The 26,034-nt window shown below is 35.1% G+C and overlaps 2 protein-coding genes across 4 annotated transcripts in view; one reads left to right on the top strand and one right to left on the bottom strand.

Moving 5' to 3' along the window:
- Nucleotides 1-7,342: 7,342 nt before the first annotated feature.
- Nucleotides 7,343-7,961, top strand: LOC126765820 (general odorant-binding protein 99a). The gene is made up of 2 exons (XM_050483518.1): nt 7,343-7,449; nt 7,515-7,961. Exons 1-2 carry the CDS (start codon nt 7,411-7,413, stop codon nt 7,920-7,922), a joined length of 447 nt encoding a protein of 148 aa, XP_050339475.1. The 5' UTR covers nt 7,343-7,410; the 3' UTR covers nt 7,923-7,961.
- A 10,853-nt stretch (nt 7,962-18,814) lies between these two features.
- The window catches only part of LOC126765700 (uncharacterized), a 62,801-nt gene continuing 55,581 nt past the window's right edge, over nt 18,815-26,034 (bottom strand). For 2 of the 3 annotated variants that reach the window (XM_050483436.1, XM_050483442.1), the window contains 3 exons: nt 24,999-25,080; nt 24,096-24,916; nt 18,815-20,338 (listed from right to left, as the gene is read on the bottom strand). In XM_050483436.1, the coding sequence (XP_050339393.1) occupies nt 19,936-20,338; nt 24,096-24,916; nt 24,999-25,080 (1,306 nt within the window). In that variant the 3' untranslated portion in view covers nt 18,815-19,935. The remainder of the gene's footprint in view (nt 20,339-24,095; nt 24,917-24,998; nt 25,081-26,034) is intronic. The other variant, XM_050483450.1, reaches the window with a different exon arrangement.

The following is a 26,034-nucleotide window of genomic DNA, read 5'->3' as shown; positions in this document are numbered from 1 at the left end:
GAATTTTCGTTTTTTCATCAAACTAAAATTTCACCAACTAATTTTCGTTTCTCAAATATATTCAGTAAGCTCACTTTTCAAATTTTAAAAATTTCTGCGACAAAGTTTGATTATCTCAATTAGGCGATTAAACATAGTGATTTGAAATTTGGAATGATTTCAATAAAAATAAAAACAGTCTCTGAAAATAATAATTTTTACGCTGGAATTTTCCTAACTTTGGCAAGTTGCAAGAGTATGAAATGTTACACCCGAACATAGCCCTTTCTTACCTGCTTGTTTTAAATTTCATTCTGCTGCATCATGTTCGTTTACTGATTTTTTCAATATAGTTTAGTTTCTCTTTCTAATTATCCTTCCATTTTGATGTCTTCCGGTTATGCTTGTTTTGATTGTGTTACTACATACTAGCTGCTGCTACTACAAAAACAGTTTGCAGAAGGTAACGTACATACTCGCATGATTTGCTATAGAATTTGTGGTATACAGCGTGTATTTATGCATGCTTGTGTGTTGGCCGATTACATTGTAGTTGTGGTTATTGCTGTTTATCAATTGTTGTTTAGTTAGTAGTGGATGTTATCGCGAGGTATCGTATAAGTACATTTAATCGTGCGCCTGTGTGTATGCTTTAACTTGTGAACAACAGCGGTTTTAATAGCGATCACTGCAGCTCAACTTGTTACGTTTATTTAATACAAATTTCGCTAATACAAATTTCGCGGAAATTTATATATATTTTCGCGTCTCTTTTACCTCATTTACAGCATTAGTATTCATTTTTCGAGCATTATGCTTCGTGGTTATTCACCTGTTTGTTTCAAATCAACACTGCGTTTGTGGTAATTCTAACCACAAGTTTTTCAGTAGTTATCAATATTTGCAACTGTTGCGACATTTGAATGTTTTATGAGATTTTAATTCGTAGTTTAATTGTTTTTGTTGTTGCAGTACCATTTTAATTATGTTGGCTTTTAGCCTTTCTATCACAAGTAGACATCCCTCGCGAGTACGTTCGAATGATTTTGCTGCATATTTTGGGTACGAGACGCGTTCTTGCTCGACTCGCCCCGATAATGCTGTTTTCTTTCTTAAAAGAATACTGTAAATAGGTCTCTTTGAACAAATTTGATCGTGCGAATTCAGATCCCATATTCATGGAGAGCATTATAATTGCCGATGAGACATGGACTTATGAGTTTGACATGCAAACAAATCAACAATAATCGGAATAGAACCCGTTTTCAGTCGATCGAAGAGATAAAGCAAAGTTCGCTGAAGGAGCTGACGGCCATCCCAAAAAGTGCTTGAGAAAAATGTTTCGAGGGGTGTTTCGAGTGCTTTGAAGATGACTTATTTTCGGAGATACAGCCGATTTTGTGACGTGGCGGCCGTGTTCACTAGTATTGTCTCCTAAACTTTAAACGCGTTTTTCTCAAAACTGACTTTTTCGGAACGATACCCACGATTTCTCAGGTTCTACTGGACCGATTTACTTGAAATTTTTATAGAGTCTTCTTTATAGGCTTTTTAAAAAATTCGAAATAGTCAGAAAAGGTGATCCAAAAAAACTTTTTTTTCAGGCAGTCGCCATTTTGTGAAAAAAATTTTTCCCACTTTTCCGTAGTTCCGGCCATTGCGACATTATTCTAGATTAATAATTTTTTTTTTTTTTGGTTTCCGATAACTAGGAGGGTTGAAATCATGGGTATGGTCACGTGGAAATTTTTAGAGACCCCCCACTTCGTCAGCTCATAATTTTTGAAATTTTTGAAATTTTTTACTTTTTTTAGTTTTTAATTTTTTTCTGTACTCTTCTAAAATTAACAAATAACTAATAAAAAAATGGATACTAAAAATATTAATTGCCTTTTTTTACGACACTTTAAAAATTACCTGAAATTCATACTTCTAGACCAGAATACCCCCTTAACAGTATCTACCAACTCGTTTTATATAAATTCTGTAATTATTCAGAATTTTTTGCGATCAAAAACAAAATTACACAAGAAAATATTTCTGACAAAACTTTCAAGCATTTCAAGCTTGGCAGCAACATCCTTTCGCTTCATACTTGATTCCAAAGAAAATTGTTTGCTCATCTTTCAAAATCTTAAGTTCCTCAGTCGCATAGCTTATATTTGTAACACGTCTTTTGCTCTTGAGATTTCCGCTTCAGAGATGCCACGAACTGACACTTTACCTGCACGTCAAGAAGTAAGTGGCAAGCTTGCCGGAGTGAAAGTGCAAGCGTGCATGCTTTGCGAAAAGCTGTCAGTGAAAGTTCAACAAGATTTCGCTTGATGTAAATTTTCACATTTCGATTTGCTCCTTCACTTGGTTGCTGCATTAGTTGCGCTTGCCGCTGGTGTAGGTGAATGTGGAAGAATGTAGAGAAACTGTAGCAACTATACGATATGCTCCCACATTTCGTGGCGGCAACATGTGTTGCATACTGCAAGTTGGGACCACACATTAAAATGCAGATGAAGCGCAAAACTTTTTCGAAAATGCGAAATTTCAAATGAAGTACAGTTGCATAATGCAACAGTTCGCATGTGCGTGAAGAAGCGTGTTTGTGTGAGTGTGTGCGCTTGGGGAATATGCAGGAGATACGGAAACCAAAACTCATGAGGAACTCGAAGGAAACGTTGAAAATATATATGTATGTTGTTTGAAGTTTTTTTAAGTATATTAGGGGTGTCCATTGTAGTAAGTTAGTTTTACTAATTTTTTAATACGAATTTGAAGCCTTCAGGTGTCATCATTTTTGAAATTTCATCTAAACAAATATATACTGATATATGTACTTACTTCTCTTCACAAATTTGTGCGTAATATAAGATTACATTAATTTTTATAGTAAGAAAGCTCCAACATAGAAGACCCCAAAAAGTAATTTCAGAATATAGATCGGATCAACATTCACCTAAAATGCAAAACAACGTATCATCAAAAATAAATAAAAATTAAGCTTTATATTTCTTGCGATTCACTACAGCTATAACCAACATATAACCATTGAATAACCATTTCATAACCAATACTCAAATTTTGTTTCAATTTGAGTGGTTTCTATTATGTCGTTTTTCCTTCACCTGTAAACTTATGAAAAGTGATGTTCCGTTTTTTTTTTTGCATTTTAGGTGACAAAATATTCTTACGACTCAAGAGATATCCATATACTCCTTTGCTGAAGATGCATCAGACCATCCTAAAAAAAAGTCTGCTCTCCGTGAAACAGTTCGACACAATTATTTTCTTGGTACGCATTTCAAATTTAGACTTTTTTATTTCGAATTTTGGACTCATATAAGTACATACATAGCGGCCCCAAATACTTTACAACACCTCAACTTACCCACAATAAGTCAATATTTAATGATGATGTTTGTTAAATTCCGCCAAAAATTCATTCCGCATAATAGATTTAAGCTTAAGGTCATGCGTTTTGCCTTGTCGCATTGCCTTTCTCTCTTACTCTTTATCTCTCTCTTCCTCCTGTATTTGCAGGAAATACTTTTTATAACTGAAATGTCAATGAACCGTAATCAACCAATCTAATCTGAAACTTTTCAAATACATGGCAAACAAAGTTATTGTGAGACGAGTAAGGAAGAGCTAAATTCGGATAGAAAGAAATTTTAAATTCTCTAATAATAATCTAGGAATACATATATTGAAATATCTCGTAAAATATATTTAAATCGGTTTCGGCGAATAATTTTACTAAAATTATTTGTTTAGGAAAAAAATAACACCAAAGACCACCGATGCCACGCCCATAATACAATAAAAATTTTATTCGTTCCGTACTTGCAACTTTACTTTTAGGCTTTTATTTTCACTGTATATAGCAGATAATGTTCTAAAATACTAATAATTTATTTGTCCTTGCCAGTAGCTACTTATGTTACGGAGCAACTCTGCTTATCAAGTAATCTGTAATCCAAGCGAGCAATAAATTGAATCAAAGAAATCTTATCAGTACTACTTTCACATACTTTCTATGACATAACCCGAAACTCTTCAAACTCAATTAACCAAAAATAAATGAAAATTGTTTGTCTCTGTCTACTCTCATCACTGAAAATTTCGACGCATTCGAAGCGGAAACCGAAGCAAACAAGACAATAGTCAATATCCACATGTCTGCACAATACTTGTATATGACATGGTGTATACTACAAATGCGTGCAATTGACACAAAGACTGGCTATAGAGAATGCGTTTCAAAGATCTAAACGATACGAAAGCAGATTGAAAAGAGAAATGAAAAAATCACAGCAGATAAATAAACGCATAAAATCTGATGTTATAGAACTCGTTGCAGGTGCGATGATGTCCCTTCACCTGTTCGATGTTTATTTTCAATGGCAACGACATGACGAGCACACACACACCTATACATAAGCAAGCAATTGTGTATGGGTACATATATGAACTTGCCAAGACGTGGCATGCAGAGACCATGTCGCCGCAGGTAAATAAATTGGTGGTTAGATTATAATTTAGCTCAAAAAAGTGAAATACTCAAAAGGTGAAACAAAAACAAAAGCGCAGAAATAAAAATAAAAAAGTATTGGGTTCCTCTTTTATAACAATGGGTACGAAAATAACATAAGAGACAGACTAAATATAATTTCGGTTGCATTCTGAAGTGAGCCTTTTTTATTTTGGAGTTAAAAGAGCTGATGAAAATATTAGTTTGAAGAAATATATTAAAAAAAAATATCAAACTATTTAAATTTACAAAATTTTATAATGCGACGTAATTGTTAATTATTTTTTTTAAGAAATAATTTCGAAAAAAATGCATTCTAAATTTATTAAATTCTTTTTTAAATTTTATTATTATTATATATTATTAAATTAAATTGTTTCAAAATTGATTTTCCTTCACAAACTTCAAACCATATTCACTATTGATTCTATTTTAATGCCTGCCACTGTATATTTTTACGGTGCATTGACTTGGAAAGATAGGACGCGTAAGCCAGGTGAGGCCATGGAATATGGCTGATGTGATAAGGAAGTATTATAACAGAAATAATCGATTCTCAACGCATTTCAAGTGAATTGAACCGAAAGAATGGGTAAAAAAAACTATTATTAGCAAAAAAAAGTTATGTTGCGTAAAAGGATATATAAATATATGCGTAAGAGTGCGTAGGAGTTTACGTAAATACGTCAAGCATATATATTTATATGTAATTAAAGCAGAGGATTTAAATGATTTGCAAAGTTCCAGAAGAAAGTGTGTTATGTCTCTCAGCTTGCCATACATACTAATCGATCAAAATCAAGTTCTTGTAAAGATATTTTGAAAGGTATTCAAGCTTCTTTTTTGTTATTTTTTTTTTTTTTGAAAAGGACTTATTTAATCAAAAATATACATTTAAAAAAATTTAATTTACTTTAATAACCCATCCTTATTCCATCCTAATTTTTTATACACTAAGCTTATCCTTCATCATTTTGACCACGACTTATTATAAAACGCTTTAAAAAATTTCGTGAGAAAAAACGAAACTAAAATGGACTTTATTATTTTCTTTATTTAATTTTTAAACAAGAAGTAACGAGATTCAATATATTTTTATTTGGCACTATATGAAACATCAGAACAAAGCAACTAAGAAAAACTTTTTTCAAACAAACCTAAAATCGCGCGGCGTGGTTTTGACGAAGGATGACAGGGCAGGGGAAAACAACAACTTATTTTAAAATAATTGTGGATTCCTTTGATCCCACAGCCTATCACCAGATGGACTTCTGAGAAAAGGTATCTGGCAATCAGAAGGATTCTTCTGTTTAAAATTAGCTCAAATCCAAAAACAACTTCAGAGTGGCTTTAAAAATCGAGATTATTATATGTTATTCCTTTCTTGTTACCTGACAAATATATGTATATAAGAAGGTTGATCCATATGATATGTTTCACCATTTCGAAAAAACTTTCTTCATCTTCACAGTCGAGGAAACACGTTTAAAGTTTGGAGTTTTTTTTTTTGGAACTGTGCGCTGATATCTTCGAATCTATTTGGCGGATCAACTTAAATGTTTCAAAAATGTGTTCATTTTATATAACAGATGATTCAAGTAGAGGAAGTTTTTTCAATAGCCTTTTTACTATTCACTACGCCATCACCCATCTTGAGACCTAACATTCATTTATAGATAATATTCGAAGCTTGTGCAAGAACTGAAGCCTCTCGACCTTCCCAAGCGACATCGCTGCGCTCTATGAACTCTTGACAAGTTCCAAGAATATCAGATGTTTTCGAGGCAAATTTTTTTCAGCGATGAGGCCAATTTCTGGTTCAGTGGGTAGCAAAATTACCGCATTTTGAACGAAGAGCAAACCGTAGAGATTCAAGAGCTGTCATATCCATGTTTCTTCAATATTTGGTGCCTGAAATTGAAACTCGTGATCTCGACGACATTTGGCTTCAACAAGACGGCGCCACTTCCCACACATCGCATCAATCAAAGGATTTATTGAGAGCACACCTCGGTAAGCAGATAATTTCACGTTTTGGGACGGTTAATTGGCCACCAAGGTCGTGTGATATCACACCCTTAAACTTTTTTCTGTGGGGATATGTAAAGTCTAAAGTATATGCGGACAACCCCGCTTCGATTCAGGTGTGTCATTCGCCAGTTGTCAGTCCAAATGCTCGTACGAGTCATCGAAAATTGAACTCAACGGATGCACCCTCTGAGACGTAGCCACGGCCAACAATTAAAAGAGATAATCTTCAAAAAATAAATGCCAAAAAATATTCTTTCGAATGATAATAAACATTCCCCATTAAGTTTGAAGTTGATTTTTTTTTTAAGTAGGAAAAATGCATCACCCTTTAGTATACCCTATTATAATATCTCGTACTCAACATACTATATGTGAGCAAAAGCGTTGTTGAAATTCAATTTGCTGACTGGATTATCCAAAAACTTGGCTTCAATTCATTATGTTAGTGCTTTTGCTTACTTAGTTGTCTGCCTAAACTATGCACGCAGCTGACTGAAGTCCAAAACTACACGTTAAATTAAAAAATTGAAAGGTTCATGAACCTTTATACATATTTTCAAATATACATACAATACATACATATGTAAGTGAAGAACAGAAAAGAGATTACCGATAAGCAAGGCTTCATTCTTTTGGATCGAAAACGAATCTTTTATGTATTAGAGATGCTGCAAGAGCAGGTAAGTACCAAAAACACACAGGCAATGAAATGCAATCAATTTATAGCCACCCTTTGTTCGTTTAATTCAACCAACCCAATCGGGTATAAAAGAACGTCGAGCAAAGGAGAAATTATTCAGTGTTCTACAGCAAGTGAAGAGTGTTAGACAGTTTAAAAATTGCTTCAAACATCCTGTAAAATTTACTAAATACAAATGAAGACCGTCATCACACTCTGTTTATTACTTGCTGTGGTAAGTACCAGCTGAATTTTATATTTTTATTGAATAAGGATTAAATTTAATAAATTTTTCTTCAGACCTCAGCCGAATATGTCGTGAAAAACGAGGAGAACTTGCAGCAATTCCGCCGCGAATGCGCCACCGAACTGAAAGTGCCCGCAGAGCACATAGAACAATTTCGCAAATGGCAATTCCCCAATGACTCCGTCACACAGTGCTATTTGAAATGTGTTTTTGAAAAATTCGGTCTGTTCGATGCTGAGACTGGTTTCAACGTTGAGCACATTCATCAGCAGCTGCAGGGTGCCGAAGTGGCGCCACCTGGCGATGCCGACCATGATGACGTCGTTCACGACAAGATCGCCGCCTGTGTCGACACTAATGAACAGGGTTCGAACGCCTGTGAGTGGGCTTATCGTGGTGGCGTTTGCTTCATTAAGGAGAACCTGCAATTAGTAAAGCACAGCGTTAAGCCACAAGCTTAAATTATTATTATCTGGAGACTGATTTATTTTACATTTAATAAATAAATTTAAAAAACAGTTTTAAACTTCTCAGACATAAAAATATTATTTTAAAATCCTTCGAGTATTTTATGGTGGTTTTATGAGTCTGCATGCCGGGTGCAATGTGCACTTGTCCGACCGCAGCCCTTGAAGTCATGCTTGAGCTCACGCCGTTTCATCTAGTGATCGTTCAGGTAGCCAAGCACACACTGCTACAAATGACAGCAGAAGGATGTGGCAGAGGTGAAATAATCTCGTCCCAGCGGTTGAAATGGTTAAGTGGTACTATAAGATCAATCGATACACTGACGGCTTGAAAGCGTCGGAGGGAATCGGTGCACGGGTCGCAGGGCCACGTACCAAACTCTCCATACCTATGGGAAGTAATGGGTTTCCGGTCACAAAGATATAGCCGGGAACGAAATGGCTGTTGAGTTCGTCCCCTCCGCAGCATCTACTGAAATGGTAGGACTTGAACATTTCACTGGGGCGGGTTCCCATACAATAAAGGAGCTGCTCCGCAACGAAGAAGGACTAAGCAGAAAGAAGTATTGACAACAACTACCAAGTTTTATAACCTCTTTAGGTTTAATTATGCAATCAACCTCCCTAGATATAAATATAGACTACTTTTGACATTTTACACTGGCCATTTACACAACATGGGCCTAGATTCTTGCGTAAATTGCCAGTTCTGCGACAGGAAGCCTGAAACACCAGAACTCCTGCTAATTGACTGCACAGCAGTCTGCAGACGCCGGTCAAAGGCTCTTGGATTCATGTTTCCAAATAGAAATCACATCACTTCGCTAGCACCCAGTAAAATATTGGACTTTATCAATATGCTGGGGCAAGGTGACTTAAGGTCGTGATGCATTCCTGATTTACTAAGTTTGTCCGGAAGGTAATAATACTGTTTTTCTTCCGCCGCGGCTGTACTTCGTAGCATCCGCTGAGCGACTGGATTCGGTAGAGGGCGTTCTTAGCTAACGAACGAGCGGCTGGTTAGTAGTCTCCGAGCACCTGGAGAGTCAGGACAAACATTTTCGCGCGACGTGCTTCTGTGAGTGGTGCAAGCCAAAATACAGCGTTCATTAGAGCAGATTCGCGATTGAATTCTGTGTGAAACTCGGTAAGCCTGCGAGAGAGACGTTTGATATGATCAAGCAGATCAAGAAGTGGTATATTTCAGTGGCACCAGGCCTTTTTGGAGGACAGGGAACAGGTCGCTAATGAAGACCGGAACAATGAGCAAATCCAAGGTGAAAACGACAACGCATTGGCTCACACCGCCGTTCTTGTGAACAGCTACCTAACCAAGACCGGCATCCCAACGCTTCCGCAACCCGGACTTTTTTTGTTTCCTTGCCTAAAAAGGCCGATGAAAGGCAAGCATTTTTGATCACGTTTCGGATGATAGCCGTTCACCATACTTGGCAATCTCGTCCACTATTTCATTGCCTTCGATGCCTTGCACCCAGTAGAAATCAAATTTCTTACTTCTGGCAACATTTTTCACTGCTGCCCTGCTTTCCAAGACACTTCTGGCCGATATGCGATATGAGCCTACTGCCTTGAGTGCTGCTTGGCTATCTACGTAGATGTTGACTTTGGAATTGCCTGCAGGTACATTAGAAGCCAGCTCCGCGGCTTTCGCAATAGCAAAGACTTCAGCTTGATATATACTGCAGTGGTCCGGCAACTTAAAATACTGCCATATGCCTAACTCTGGACCACCGCTCAAAATCACCTTCTTATTCTGAGCAAATTTGCGTTCTGAAAGTTTGAACTTAATAAATGAATATCAAGCATTTTATGGAAGGTCTCTGAGGGAACATGTTCATCCAAGATTTTTCGTTAATTTTTGTATGCTTTGGTATTTTCTAACTACACACGAAATCAACTTAAAAACACTGACATCAATTCAAGTCCCGCCAATCATCATGACTGCATTCATAGCTAACCAAGAGCGAAGCAATTAGTCGTAATAAGTACTTCATTCTGCACATTTCAAAAATCATTGTCAAATGTACACAAGCTTCACTTTCAATAACACAAATTGTGCCAGAGGTTCTTGGCTCTTCTGTCTTGTACTAAATGTGTTGTTGCCAACATAATTCCTTGTTGTTGTCCGTCAGCTACGTATTATGATTACAATGCTCGAACTCAAGCTACGTGAAAACTATTGTTCAGTGCGCATTTGCTCCAGAGTTCGGCGACTTGTTGTCGCGCCATTGTTTCTCCCCGCCATCTGCACTCATTTGCTTACCTTCATCATTTCGCGCGCAATTCTCTTCATTATTTTGTTGCGTTGCATTGCTACGGATTAATCTTTCGTTGCAAATGTTTTTGGCGTGAATTCAGCGAAGTTCAAATATTCATTTCAGCTGCCACATTTCTGATGATTTTCTGTATTTCTCTCTCTTGCTATTTAATCTCGCTGCTTTGTAGTGGATCGGTGGAGGTCAGTGCTGCTGCTGCTGCAACATTTAGTCATTTGTGTTGGCGGCAGTGTGTGTGCGGGTGTGTCATTCAACTATTTTTCCCCAGGTTCACTAACCACCGTTAGAAGTTGAAATATCATTATAATAAAGTGCTACGGAGAAAGCTCTTCAAAATATGCAAGAAATTCGTGAAAGCTGAGAACACATTAGAGGGGGAGAACAAATCGTTTAGATTCTTAAAATATTGCTTTGTCAGCATTCTAACATTCATTTGTCACTGTTGCACTGAATTGTAATTTAAATGATTGCTGGAGGAGGATTATAACATTACTGGGAATTGTAGAAAGCAAGAGGGGTTGGACCTGAGTTGCTTATATGGCAAATAATCCATGTTATTCCACTCTATATACCTGCGACCCTGAACAAAAAATTTCAGAAATTTACTGATAAAAGTTTAAATTGAAGTTTATTGACTGAAGGAAATGTTTCCATTTCCTAATACCCTCACTCACCGCTTGATTCTATCATCCAATCTTCGCAATATTTTCTATAGACTCAGTGATGACCATTAATGGTATCTTCATTTCAAGAGTTCCGAGTTTCCATAATTTTCTCTGATTTTCCAAAGCATCTTGAAACGGCTTTAGAGTATTTGAAACAAAAAATATTCTCGGATCCCGATTACCGATGATATAAAGTCCACCAAAATAGCAATAATAATAATTACTTATGTATAAGAGCGCTAGATGAAATACTGGACCGCTATATCATCAGATTACATTATGACAAGGAAAGAGTGCCGGTTTAGTTTTTTAGTATATCTCACAAATTGAACGATATTTTCATGGGGGGTTGGTGAAGTTATACATATGTAACGTTTTTGAAAACTTTCCTTATTTACCGCGCTTTGAATAGTTTGGAACAAAATCGTTATATTATATGGCATACCAGCAGATCACTTCATTTACGGGACCTCATATAGATGGAATGTGAACATCGAACTTTGTTATTATTTATATTCAATTTCCGTGAACCAATGACGTCAATATCGCCTATTATTAGGTCATTCACTAAGTGGTTTCTTTTGATTACTACTACTTACTGATCTTATTGAATTTTTTCGAAGCCAACTTCACACTTAAACGCCTTACCATTATATATTTGAAATACTTATTTATAAACAATTCTCTTAAATTTTTTTTGAATAGTTTTTGTTTGAGACCAATTCGAAGATGGAATATCTAAGAAACACTTGTGATGCGTACGAAGTTGACTGAACGCCAAACCATAATTTGCAAGATTTCGTTCCGGAAATTTCTATCCTGAGAATGCACCGCGTTCTGAAGACCTCTTGAAACAGATGTGGCTGAAATAAAGTCGTGGAATAATCATTCGAGAGATTGATGAAAGATTAAATATGTCTAACAATAAGGTCTAGGACTTATTTCGAAACCTAAAATATGGAAATATGGATTCTTCATGTTCTTACAGAACGTTATTTGCTTCGTCGCATTAACGACTGCGGTTTGCTTATCAAACGTCATAGAATGAACAATTTTTGAAGCGGATTATTACTAGCAACACCTACAACCTACTGTTTACAATATGTATGTATGTGAAGTGCAAAGGATCATTATCTAAAAAGGATGAATCATTGCCACCAGTATTCTCAAGGCTTAGCACCTTCGGAATAAGTATTACTTGTTTCGATTTCTGCAAAATTTTTCGGATGGGAGAACATTCACCTACATTTATAACCTCAAAAACTACTTGGACCAATCCTTTGTTTGCTCGGAACAAAAACGTTATGAACGTAGAATCAATCTTTTGGACAAAGTATGGCAAAAGATATTGTATAAAAACAGAGAATATATAATTATATAAAAAGTGTTATACAATAAAAAATCTTGTTTAAATTGCACTGAAAAAACGTAATTACTTGGTGAATAACCTATTATGCTCCAGCTTAGCCGAGCGGGTCTCAGCTCATCACCCAATAATTCAAAAAGTTATATATTATATCAATTTGGAATATGAAGTAATTGTTATTGTTATTATTATTTTTTTTTTTTTTGTTTTTTGATAAAAGAACATATGCTGTCACGACATTCTTTGTAGATAATTATATGTTCTACAAAGTCGTAGTACAATATTTTGTTCTATAATTTTATTCGCAAGGCACGGTATGTAAGGAATTGTGTCGGTATTTTTTTTTTACACCTTGAGTAAATTTATTGAGATTTTAGTAAGCATCCATAACGTTTCTAAAAATATAATATAGTCTATATTCAAAGGAAAGAGTGTAGCATCCCAACAGTGAAAAAATTTTCTATTTATCGACTAGTTCCTTCTTTTCTCTTTATAACAGGTGATCCAAGGAGATGTACTTTTTTCAACATTTGAAAGAGATAATCTTCAAAAAATAAATGGCAAAGAATAATCTTTCAAATGGTGATCACCATTTCCCGTTAAATTTGAAGTTTTTGTATTTTTTCTTTAAAAAAGTAAGGAACCTCGAAATGGATCACTTTTTAAGGGGGTATTCTGGTCTAGAAGCATGAATTTCAAGTAATTTTTAAAATGTCGTAAAAAAAAGGCAATTAATATTTTTAGTATCCATTTTTTTATTAGTTATTTGTTAATTTTAGAAGAGTACAGAAAAAAATTAAAAACTAAAAAAGTAAAAAATTTCAAAAATTATGAGCTGACGAAGTGGGGGTCTCTAAAAATTTCCACGTGACCATACCCATGATTTCAACCCTCCTAGTTATCTGAAACCAAAAAAAAAGATTATTAATCTAGAATAATGTCGCAATGGCTGGAACTACGGAAAAGTGAGACAAAATTTTTTTTCACAAAATGGCACTGCCTGAAAAAAAGTTGTTTTGGATCACTTTTTCTGACTATTTCGAATTTTTTAAAAATAATAAAAATAAAAATTTGGGGATGGGGCTAGTTCCAACCATAGACAAGCCTATAAAGAAGACTCTATAAAAATTTCAAGTAAATCGGTCCAGTAGAACCTGAGAAATCGTGGGTATCGTTCCGAAAAAGTCAGTTTCGAGAAAAACGCGTTTAAAGTTTCGCGTAAAGTCTTTTGTTTGATTAGTTCCGGCCGAACCAGTTTGGATGCCGGGTCAGAAAAATGCCTATATCTCCGAAAATAATTTCAATTTTGAAAAATCCTCTTGTACACATATTCTTGAATAGTTAAACTTTGAAAATATAAAAAAAAAATTTCGATTTTTTTTTAATTTCTAGACCAGAATACCCCCTTAATGCTATAAATAGATGGTTGGTTCCAATTCAATCAGCTTCTTATAAGTTTACAAATCGAAACTATGGATCCCATACAAATGGGACATACTAGTTTTAAAAGAAAGTGCTTTTCAGTAAAGTTCACCGTTATGCCCGAATCACAAATACTTTAGTATGGTGTTGAAAACTCAAAATATATACAGTGGATCCGGCTGTGTTATACATTTTATACTATTATTCATATAATAAACTACAGTAAAAATCTTATTTACGAATAAAGGCGAAAACGTTTTTCTCGGCATAAGAATCCAAGGGTTTGTACTTGAGGTTTAATTTTGAATATGTTCATACAAATAAATTTCATTGGAAAAAATAAAGATTTTAAGGCTGTCTTCTCAATGTCTGGTTACCAGCCTTTCTGTATAGTTAATAGAGTTGTCCGCTTAATAGAGCGTCCATTTAATAGAGATTTCACTGTTTTGTTTATTTATGAATAATTTTTACTATCCTATCTTCTAAGTTGATTCGAACTGTACACAGTGTGCTAAATATTGCTTAAATATGTTTAGTAGTTTAGGAGTCCATCGTGGACAAATAACGTGACACGAAATTTTAATATATAAAGATTAGCTACATTCATGAATTAATTCATTACGAATCATGATTATTGAATGTAAAATGCAATCAGCGTGAGTTCTGAAGGGTTGACAGTGAACACGGAACTATTTACAATTGTGGGCCTTGCCTATGTCCGTCTAAAATTTAGCGACAGCAACGTCTCACACACACACCCGCGCAGACAATTTGCTGCCCAACAACAAAACTCACTTTGTTCGCACAAATATTCGAAGCTCCGTGCATTGCTCTTTTTCACACTAAAAACCGCGCCTGTAAATACAATTATGTGGGCGTGGCAGTGGGCCATGTTGCACTGTCAAGCGTATCACCGCCACCATGAAAGCTGTGCCATTGTTGCACGCGATGTTGCACAAGTTTTACAAGTTTTAATCTTATTTAACTTGTTGTACATAAATTTAATATGTGTGACTTCATTTTTATGGCGGACTTTTCGCGCCAAAACCCATTCATGTGCGGCCATTGGAGCTGCGGCAAGCGCACAATGGCGACGGACAAATAGCTGTGATGCCCATGCGATGTAAATATATATATATGTAGTTCTTTACTTGTGTGAAATGCAACTATTTGAGGTAATAAAAGCAATAAAACAGGCGCTGACTAAGAAAGGGGTTGTGTGTCATTGTCTCCTCGTAGTCCTCTCACCATGTACTTTCTTCAATGAAGTATTGTAGCACAGATTTCCTTTATTGCCTATGTGGGTGTTCTCAGTTGTAAGAAATAATTTTAGTGGGTGGTAAATGTGTTCCTTAAACTCCCATAAGCCCAGTATAACAATTTCCATTATTCTGGTTGTTTGTAATCGCCTCATAACACATTGAGGGCAAGACTTTCAAAGCTTTTCGAATCTGGAACTCCAGCAGAAGAGTAATTACCTCAAAGTGGGGTTTACTACGTCACATGGTCTACACAAATATCAACCGTACCGTACTAATATATGATGAGGTGGTTGTCCCTGTCGAAAAAGTATAGCAAGTCTAGCTGCTGTCTGGGGATTACGGCCGCAATGAAAACTACGTCTACTAAAGCTCTGAAAGTTATCCGGGACATTCTGTCAATACATCTCCAAATGAAGTATGAGGCAAGGCCAAGCGACTTATGATTTTAGGTCATTGGAGTCACACTCGGCTAGATGGTAAGTAATAAAAAAGCTTTGAAAATTCCATACAACCTTACTTAAAAAGCTGAATATCTCGAAAAGTATTAATGATAGCGATTTTGACGTCGAACATTTTTTGTAGCAAATACAATTTTCTACAAGTTTGTCATGAACATTTTTTCTATAGCTCTTGTCATTTACGAGATATATACAAAAAAATGCGAATTTCGTGAAAAAGCCAGGTTTATAGCCCCGTACTACCTCGCCGGTGTGAGTTACGACTTTGTTGCACTGGGCACTTTTGTAAAGTGAACAATTCTGAGAAATATGCGTCTAAAGTCAAAGCGATGCCAAAAAATACCTCTGAACTGTGGAAATTTAAAGATATAAAATCACAATTGTAGAGTATTTTCTTTGGAAAATTGGTACATGCCTTGGTCCAGTTCTTAATGTTAATATTAAGGGCTAAAATTTTCAGGGAAATTTCGTGCCGGGACTGAAAAAAATTTAATAATTCAAAAAAAAAAAAGAAAAACGCCCTAATATATATATATTAGAAGGAAAAATAAATTATTATTCAATTTGCTCTGTAATTTAAGGTATTAAGTTATATAAAATGCAATTATATTAAACATAAAAATAACAACCCAATTTCGGTTTTTAAATTATTGAAGATTTTCTGAGTATATTCTAATATGAGCAAAAATTGTAAGACTTTATTCAAAAATTTTAAAATTCTTAAGGGGTCTGTAGGGTAATCTGGCCTGTTTTTTTGAAATTTTTTTTGTCATAGAAATTTTTACTCTTCAATAGAACTTTTTTCACATATCATGAGTACATACATATATCGTGTATAATATACAGTATATATTTTTTCGGAATTTTTTGATGACATCTGTCGGAGAAATGGCTGGGTAAATGAGATGCGTTTTTTCACTGGCGAACACGATTTCTCATGTTTGGATCATCTGAAACACAAAAACCCAATTTATTCTTAAAAAGTACGTGAATGGTTATCGGCCCTTCTAGAATAATGAAAAAATGTTGATAAATAAAATAGTTTTTTTTTTATTTTTCTAAATTTTTTTACATAAGTTTTGTCATAACATTGTCAATAAATTATAAAAAATTATTAATCTAATATGGACGACAGCCAGGCGTTTTGTGAACATTTAAAAAAAAAAAATTAAGCAAATCGGTTGAATAGTTCGACCGGAATCATGTCCGCCTGTTTAAAAAAGTGTGTGTTTGAGAAAAACGCGTTTACAGTTTGAGGTGTGCACTCCGAGCGCTCCGAACGTCGAGCGGTATTATTATTTATGGGCCTTTTTCGAAACCTTCAAATGGTAAAGTGGGCTTCTACATTAATTCTAAGGGTATAAAGGAACAGAAAATGTAAAAAAAAAAATTTTAAACGATTACCCTACTGACCCCTTAAATTGTTCTTCAAAATCTATGTCGTCCCACTTAAAGTAACCTTGGCGCCAACACACCAACATTTTTTCCAAACTTCGAAACAGTTCTTAAAGTTAATTTCCGGAAGAGCCTATAATGTACTTAGCGATTCACGTTTAATATCTTCGATTGACTCAAAATGGTTTCCCCGGAGCGGTCGTTTGAGTGTAATGAATAGATAAAAGTCACACGGAGTTAAATCAAGCGAATACAATCAATTGAAAAATTGACGAAAAACTCAATCAAAATGAATGCAGTATTCGACGGTGCATTACCAAATTGCGAGTAGCATCGCGCAAACGACGCATTTCATTCAAATAGCATTCTTTGTTCACTGTGTGGCCCATCGGGAAGAATTCGAAGTGCACCTCAATAATCGAAGAAAATAATCTTAAATTTTGATCTGCTTTCACGTGGTTTTTTCGGCTTCGGCTCATCTTTGCGACGATATTTAGCCAATTGATCGTCTGTTTCATCGCCAGTAATAATACATTTCATGACATCCTGGTAGTCGGAAAGCATTGTTTCACAGACGTTAAAAATTAAGTGATTTTGAAACCAATCGTTCCATCACTATCCTTAGGCCCATATGAGCTTTCAAAATAGTTTTTACTCATCCTTTCGATATTCCAACGATGCCAGTACGACCTCTGACTGTTAATCTTCGATTCTCAAGCACAAATTCCAATTGTTTCCGTTCCTTTGTTATTGGTCATTTGTTGTTGTTGGTAGCTGTCTTGGAGATGCTCCGTCGTCAGCGCGTTCTTGAATTCATTGAATAATTTGTACCAATGAAAAACACCAACTCGCGACAAACAATTAACACCGGAGGTCTTTTCTAAAATTTTGAAAGGTTCCGCAAATAAAATTTAATAGAACTTCACTCATCGTAAAGGTCACCCAGTGTACTTAAAGTTCTTCATAAAAATAAAAGTATACTAAACACTAATGATTATTTTGACACTGACAGTCATACCATCCTAGAAAGAAAATATTTCGACGAGTGGATGTCCGCGCGAAATATAAATTAAAAAGTCTTATTATTTTTTGCCCATAGGCAAATTTTACACGATATTTTTCTTCCCAATACGTTGCTCATTTGTCGGAACCGCAGATACAAGTATAGCTATCCTACAAATTAAAGGATCGGAAGTGCGTGTTTCAAAACTTTTTCATTTGACGAGATGTCTTTAAGAAATTTGTCAGGGATTTAAGACACAGATACAATCTCCGAACAAATTTTACAAATCGGATCAAATTTCATGATAAAAAATGGATTAATTTTACGCATTTCGATTTTAATAAAATTGTTCCTCTCAGACTTATCACACTGATCACATATGTACGTGACAAGCACACGCTCATTCTCAGGCACCTTCGAACCACGTTCGTTGCAACGCACGAAATCGCAAAAATCGAAATCACAATTTTCTCGCATTCGCCGTCGCCAGCTACTAGGCAACCAAAAACTCATAGCAGACAACGCAAGAAAATTTTATTTCCCACATATCCAGGCACACATACATATGCCTACCTACAAAGTCACCGCGTGTTGCATAGCAAAAGGCGCAAGCGGTGCGTGTCTCTGCTAAATGTGAACTCGACGTGTCAACAGTTACCAGCAACTTTTTAATTATGTTTTACTGCATTATTGTAATATTCTATCACAAAAAAATTAATTTAAGTAAACTATTTATGGTGTCAAAGTGATTTTATAAGGCTAGAAGCGTTTATAAGTCAACAATCTAACGAATAAACGAATACTAATCTTCAGCGTACTATTCAGATCTAAATGTCAGCAGCGCCCTCTGAGAGCGCGTAGTAAAAACATTTTTAGATTGCTGCGCACATACCCTGTAGGAAGTCGAAATCAAATTACAAAAACCCAGTTCTATTGCTTTTTGGCCCAGTTAGCTGACAATTTTAGCGACTTTTAAGCAAGAAGCGTGCAAAATTAGACAAAAACACAATTTAAGAAATTGTTTTTTAACTCAAAAATAAAATATTTATTATATTGTTTATATAGTAATGGCACTTAAAATATCTTATTTTGCATATTGTAGTTTCTATTATACGCGCTAGCTTATACAAATATATATATATGTATATATAAATATATGCATGTATATAGTATATAATGTTATTAAATATAATATGTTTAAAATACGCATATTTAATATTTTTCAAATTGTTTTTATATCATGTATGTACTTTATTACGTAATGGTTTTAGTTTAAAATTTTTTAGTTAATAATTTTATGATTTTTTTTTCAGAAATTTGAAATGATTTTGGGGAAAAAATTTATAATATTTAAACAGAATTTGTATATAAGCATATTTATAATTTTTTCTTTCAAATACAAAGATAAATTTTTACAGTTACACAAAATGATCAGCAAAAACATTTCATTTGCAGTGAATTTCAATTTTTGTTCGTATGTTTTCAAAAAAAATTTTAGGGATTTTCAAAAACGCATACATACACTACTTGACCTTAGAGTCTATTGTAAAATATTATTTTTTATTATTTTTAGTAACAAACTACTTGGGTAAATACAAACTGGAGTTATGTAATAATAATTATGGACGATTTTCCAAATGCAAAACGCAAGTCAAATATATAAAGCACAAACTACACATATACATATGGACGAATTGCACACTAACACATACACAAAAAATGCAAATGCGAATGCGTTAACGAGTGTTAATAACAATTACGAGTATACTTATGCGCAAAAATTATGCAAAAAAACTATGCCGTTATGGACGTTCATGAGTGAAGTCGTCGCAACACTTCGTTTGTATACGAGTGTGTTTCGTATATCAATCAACACTTCGTTTGTATTCGAGTGTGTTTCGTATATCAATCAACACTTCGTTTGTATTCGAGTGTGTTTCGTATATCAAGATTCGAGTTTCGTTTACCGACGCTTTCGGCTAAAATAGGGATTCATCTTCTACGCCCACGCTCCACCCGCCGCACACAGTGGCAATGATGTGTATGCAGGCGTGCGCATTGGTATGTGGCATGTGGCCGCCGCTGCTGCAGTCAGAAATGCGTGACGCGTACACGTCGCTTGGTGGCCGTCAGCTAGAACTATAAATCCGTTATGGGTCCAGCAACGCTCAATTTGGTTGGCGATTGCCCGACACAACCGATGCTGCTGCTCGCCGTGGCGATCGTATGCGCTTTGTGTTGCATTTGATGTGGCATGATCACCGCCGCCGCCGCCGCCGCCGAGGTTGCTGATGTCATTGCCGTTGAGTGTGCTGCCGGTGGTGGTAATGCGCTGCTTGAGTTGTTGGTAGTGCAAGGGTTAATGTTATAAGTGTAACCAGCAACGTAGGGATTTACAACCACACCGTTACCAGTACTACCTGTACCGTTAGTTAGTTTATATGCAACACTTGCGTTTGGATAATGGGATGCATTGTTGTTGTTGGTCGCATTGTTGGCTGTATTGGAATTTAGACGTAGTGTTTTTACCATATGCTCAAGCCTAAAATGAGAGAGTCAGTAAGAGCATACGGAAAAAATACAAGTGAGGTTAGAAACGTACACGGAAAAGTCGGTTAAATTACTTTTTAAATGTAAATGTTATTACTACATACTTGGATTGTATATTTAAGGAGGAAAGTGCATAACAAGCTGAGGAAATGTGAGTATATTAATGTATGTTTGTATGGGTTTGCATGTACAACGAGTATGTGTGCGGTTTTTTGGGTTACTTTGTGGCCTTGTGGCATGCCGCAAATGCAGTGGAATGCTTTTGTGTTCTTGTTAGTTCTGCTAACCATTTCATTGTAAGTGTATGTGTGTGTGTTTTAGTTTTTTATTGTTAGTTTATTACAAACAAGAAATATTACAAAAAGAAAAACAAAAAAAAAATAATGACAATAAATTGCAGCTTAAAATTATTTTGTTCATATAAAGCATGCAGCTTAACTTTAAATAAAATTTAATTAATTTATAAAAATAATTAGAAGAAAAATAAATTTGGAACTAATTTAAGTTTTGATTTAACTACATAAGGCATAATATTTTTTACATGCAAAATAAATATTTATACTAAGAACATATGTATATACATACATATGTATGTGTGTCTGTGCATATTTTTTTTATTAAATTTTATACAAATTACTATTTAAAATAATAACTAATTTTGAAATTGTAGTTTATTACATTTTTTCGGCTACAAAAAATAATATTTATAATGGGTATCTTCGTAAGTTCTATAAAAGCCAGTGATTTACATACATATACATTTTTAGCAAATTAAATTTTTTTTAATTAAAACAAAGTAGAATTTAATAAAAATAATTAAAAAATTAAAATTTACCGTGGAAATCAGTTAAAAAAAAATAAAAAAATATTACAAAAAATAAAAAAATATTAAAAAAATAAAAAAGTAGTAAAAAAATACATAAATTAGAAATATTAGAAAAAATAAAAATAAATAATATTGTATAATAATTTAAATAAATTTAAAAAAATATTTTTTAAGACAACAAATACTCCGAGCTAAATTTTAAGTATTTGGCTTTCTTGTGCAACCAAACCGGTGCTGAACTTTGATTGGTGGTTTTGTTTTTTGATCATATATGTACATATGTATGTACATACATAGTACATATACATAGTATGTGTATATTATATTCAACATTTTGTCATCATTCTTGATTTTAAATATTTTGAGGTTAAAAATGGTCTCTATATTTTTCCTAAAATACACTATATATGATTAATAACCGCACTTTGTGTCTTTAAAATTTGTTTAGTTGAAAAAAAAAACAAATAATAACGGCCCCAGTATTGAATTGTGGAAAAAAAATAAAATTGTATTTTTTGCATATTTCGAAAGTAGGTATTTACCCTGAAAAAGTCCATAATAAAATTTTAAATGAAGATTTCTAATATTTTTTTTAATTACAGGCTTGTAAAATGTAGTAGTTGCTGTTGTTGAAGGGACAGAAAACAGCCACCTAAGCAGTCCTTATTGGATAAAAAACCGGTGACGTTCCGGTTAGCTTGACCCGACTGTTGTGAGAACGATGTATAATGTGGTCGACCAGATCAATCAGCTCGGTTAGTTTATCCCTAAATGCGTTTTTCTTGAAACAAGTTTGTTTTTAACTCAAAATCGTATTTTGGTAAGAAAATTATGAAGAGAATTTTCGAAAAAATTCAACTTTCTTTTAAAAACGATGCAATTTTGTTATTTTTTTTTTAATTTTTTTTTGTGCAGAAAATACTTTTTAATACAGATTTTTATTGGGTTCATCCAAGGTGGAGGTCGGAATTAATGCAGCGGTCAAAGAGCTTTTTTTCAGCACCCTCGACGATCGCTTATCCAAATCCCTTACCCAAATTTATTTCAGGAATGTTTTCTGCTATAACAAATCGCTTATCCGCCGATCTTTGGCGATCCATTCCCACGACAGTAGGGTCTAAATAACAGGAAAGGACCTGGACGTTTTTCCGGCCAAAGAATTGTCAACTCGGCACGATTCCTCAAAATTAAAATTTAAGAATGTTTTCTGCCGCTACAACAACAACAATGCACCAAATCTTAAAATATTTAATACAAATCGTCTTTTTAGACCAAACAATGTCGCATACAAAGGAAAAAAATTGTAGTTTTTAGAAAAAAATTCTTGCGAAAATATTAACAGGCGCTTTTCAACAAGCTTATTAAAGAATTTTTTTTTTGAAAGCCAATTTTCATAAAAATTTCTAATAATTATGATACAAAAACAAAGTACGGTCTCTGAAACAAAAACTTATATATACAATAATATAAAATAATAGAACTTTGTCGACCGAAATTATAATGAAAATGTGTGATATATCTCATATAGAAATACTATTAAGCAGCTTTAGTTCTCTTGATATCGAATTAAGTTCCTTTGAAGAAACAAAAATTGAGTAAACCTGAATCAATTGCAACAAGTTGTCACGGTATCACCAATTTCCATTCAAATCAAAATTTGGACCATACTTGAGGGCAGGGCATAGCTATTGACTTTTGTACACATACCAAAGAAGAATCACGCTTTAAGCCAACATTTGACCATAAAAGCTTTTAAAGATCAGTAGAAAGAAATAAAATACCGGAAAGTATTGAATCAAATAAAAAGAAAAATAATAATTTTGTATAAATCGTAATTTAAAATGCAAAATAACGTAACATCGCTTTTCATAAGTTTAAAGGCGAACGAAAAACTATATAATAGAAACCACTCAAATTGAAAAAAAATTGACTTTTGGTTATAAAATGTTTAAATATTGGTTATACAGTGGTTATATCAGCAGAAAATTTTATGCTACATACATATATGTTATATGATGTAGTGAATCGTAAGCAACAAAAAAAATGAATTTTTTTGATGAAGTTGTTTTGCATTTTAGCCGACGAAATGTAGATTAGAAATTAAAAAAAAAAATTATTATTGCTATAATGTAAGATTAGGTTGCTTATATGACCAATGGAGCGTCAAAGACGTACTTAACTCATTTTGTATTGATAAATTATGTATATTTTCTTTAAAGAAAATACTAAACTGCTTGCAACAAATAACTAGGTAACTGGGTAAACTATATATGGACTAACCGATTCGGACAAAGAACAAAAAATATTTTAATAAAATCAATATTTGCTTGAAATATCAATTACGTTTGACTCATTGGTGATAATAATAATATGAAATAAGAATAACTGTAATACAACTACGAAATTAATGAAAATTATACACAAAAGTGCCGGTTTTATATACAAAGGTATAACCAGAACTAGCGAAATATTGCTTAGAGATTGTCTTACAAATATTATTAATTATTGTGAAAACTTATTGGATTGACAAGAGAAAAAATTTAACCAATTTAGCTTGATTTCCTTTATGTTCGATTATTTGTTGTTATAAATTATAGTAATTACAATTATGCAATAACTCTGAAGTATTGGAAATTTCAATTATTTTATTTTAATTTTTTTTAATATTGTATTACTTAATTAAATTTTTTCTTGTCAACCAAAGGCATACAATGAAAATAGTGTAGGCAAATACTGGCTTAATTACAGCATGTTGCATGCAACAAGCGCGCAACAAATATACATATGTATATACATTTCATATTAATGTAAAATATAAAATTAAGAGTGACATTAAGCCAAATCAACAAAATAAGAATAAGAAAACAACTATCTTTGTGCCACACAACATTTCACTAAAGTGTATGCAAGCAATTAAACCCACGCAATGACACGATTATCGGCCTCCTTACGCGCTGCCACCGCATCCTGCAACTCCTGCTGCAGCTCCTGTGACGAGAGTTTGCTATCGTCGTCCGCCTCATTGCCAGCATCCTCATCAGCGTGTGTCGCAGCCACTGCAGCGCCACTTACTTCCTCGTGATATTCACCGTTACGCTTCGAGCCGTCGATTTGTGGCACTTTTCGGCCCTTCTTTTTGCGCATTTTGACCGCCTCCTCCTCGGCCGGTGTTGATATCAACGCGAAATTGGGCGGCGACATCAGCTGTTGACCGCTGGCCATTGCAGCGTTACCGTTAGGCATGGCTGTTACTGTACAAATGCCTACGCCACTGGCACCACTGCTGCCGCTGTTACGTACAGCAGCACCGGTGCCAACCACACCACCACCACAACTACCCGCTCCCACGCTACCGCCACCATCCGAGCTGGAGAACGAACTGCGCAACTCAGTGGTGCGTCTATCACTTACGGTCACCATGTCCGCGGCGGTGGCACGCTGCTGCGTGGCCGCCTCAACGATATGCAAGCGCTCGTCCTGCTCATCCACGGTGAGCGCAACGGTTGGCGGTTGATGGTGTATGGTGCCGTAATGCAGATTCATCGATTGTGAGCGTCGTGCCGGCGCTGTTGGAAAGGATTTGCGTTGTGTGCGCAGTGTTTCATTCTCGTAGATGATGTCGGGTGCGTTGCGCTGGTTGAAGAGATTCGTCAACATTTGACGCATGTACTTGTTCTCCGCCTCGAGGTGTGTAATGCGTTTGTTGGACTCTTTGCGGTCGGCGCGCAGATGATGGACTTGAGACTGAAAGAAGAATGGAATAAAATGACATATAGTATGGTTAGATTAGAGTAAATATGCGCGTTAGTATGTATTTTTAACTAACCTTTAGCTCTTCAATGTCGCGCATCATGCGCAAGTTGCTCTCATTAAACGACCATTGACGCTCTTCGACCATCGCTTTTACCCTGAAATATTAAGAATGGGTGTTATTGTGTTTTGACATTTTGTATAATTAAAAATCAGGATGGAATCATGTGTAGAAGTTCACGCAAGTGGAGAAAGTTCTCTAATTGCCATTCAATTGGTAGTGGCCAGAAACGATTCTTTTACATACGGCTCAAGCAGCTCACGACGGTCCTAGACCAAGAACATCCGTTTGAAGACGAGCTAAAGTGAGAAGGCGAAACATCTCCACAGGGTTGTGCGCTGGGTTTGGGACCCGTGACGTAAAAAAAAAACGCTCCCAATGAAAAATTACCAACAGTCTCGGAAGAGAAACCATCTTTTGATGACGACCATGGCAAACGCATTAAGGATAACTTTTTAAAGGCATGCACCTGGAATGTCAGGTCCCTTAATTGAGAAGCTGCCGCTGCGCAGATGACTGATGTCTTGCTTTCCTTTATGCCAGGGTGGGCAAAGAAGGTATCTTTGGCACAATAGTCGGTAAATTCAGCCTCCACGAGGAAACATCCCCAAATGGGTTGCAGCTGATCGACTTCGGCGGAGCCCAAAATATGGTTATCTGTAGTACTATCTACCAGATTTTCACCGCTTTATGCCGCTATGTCTGAATTTGGTAACCTCACAAAACTAATACGGCTTTATAAACCGACTTCGAGCAATATCAAAACCTCCGTCAGTATCGGGAAAGACCTCTCCAAACTTTTCGGTATCAAATGAGGTTCATACAAGGCGACTTTCCTATCATGTGACTTTTTCAATCTATTTCTGGAGAAAATAATTCGAGCTGCAGAGCTAAATAAAGAAGGTCTTCAATAAGAGTGTACAACTGCTGGCGTATGCCAAAGACTTCGATATCATTGGTCTCAGCAACCGCGCTGATAGTTCTGCTTTCTCCAGAGTGGATAAAGAAGCAAAGCGTATGGGTCTAGTCGTGAATGAGGACAAGACGAAAT

The sequence above is a fragment of the Bactrocera neohumeralis genome, chromosome 2 (genome assembly GCF_024586455.1).
Source record: "Bactrocera neohumeralis isolate Rockhampton chromosome 2, APGP_CSIRO_Bneo_wtdbg2-racon-allhic-juicebox.fasta_v2, whole genome shotgun sequence".
Taxonomy (NCBI): domain Eukaryota; kingdom Metazoa; phylum Arthropoda; class Insecta; order Diptera; family Tephritidae; genus Bactrocera; species Bactrocera neohumeralis.
Note: the sequence above shows the minus strand (reverse complement) of the source record. Positions and strands in the feature narration are given on the sequence as shown.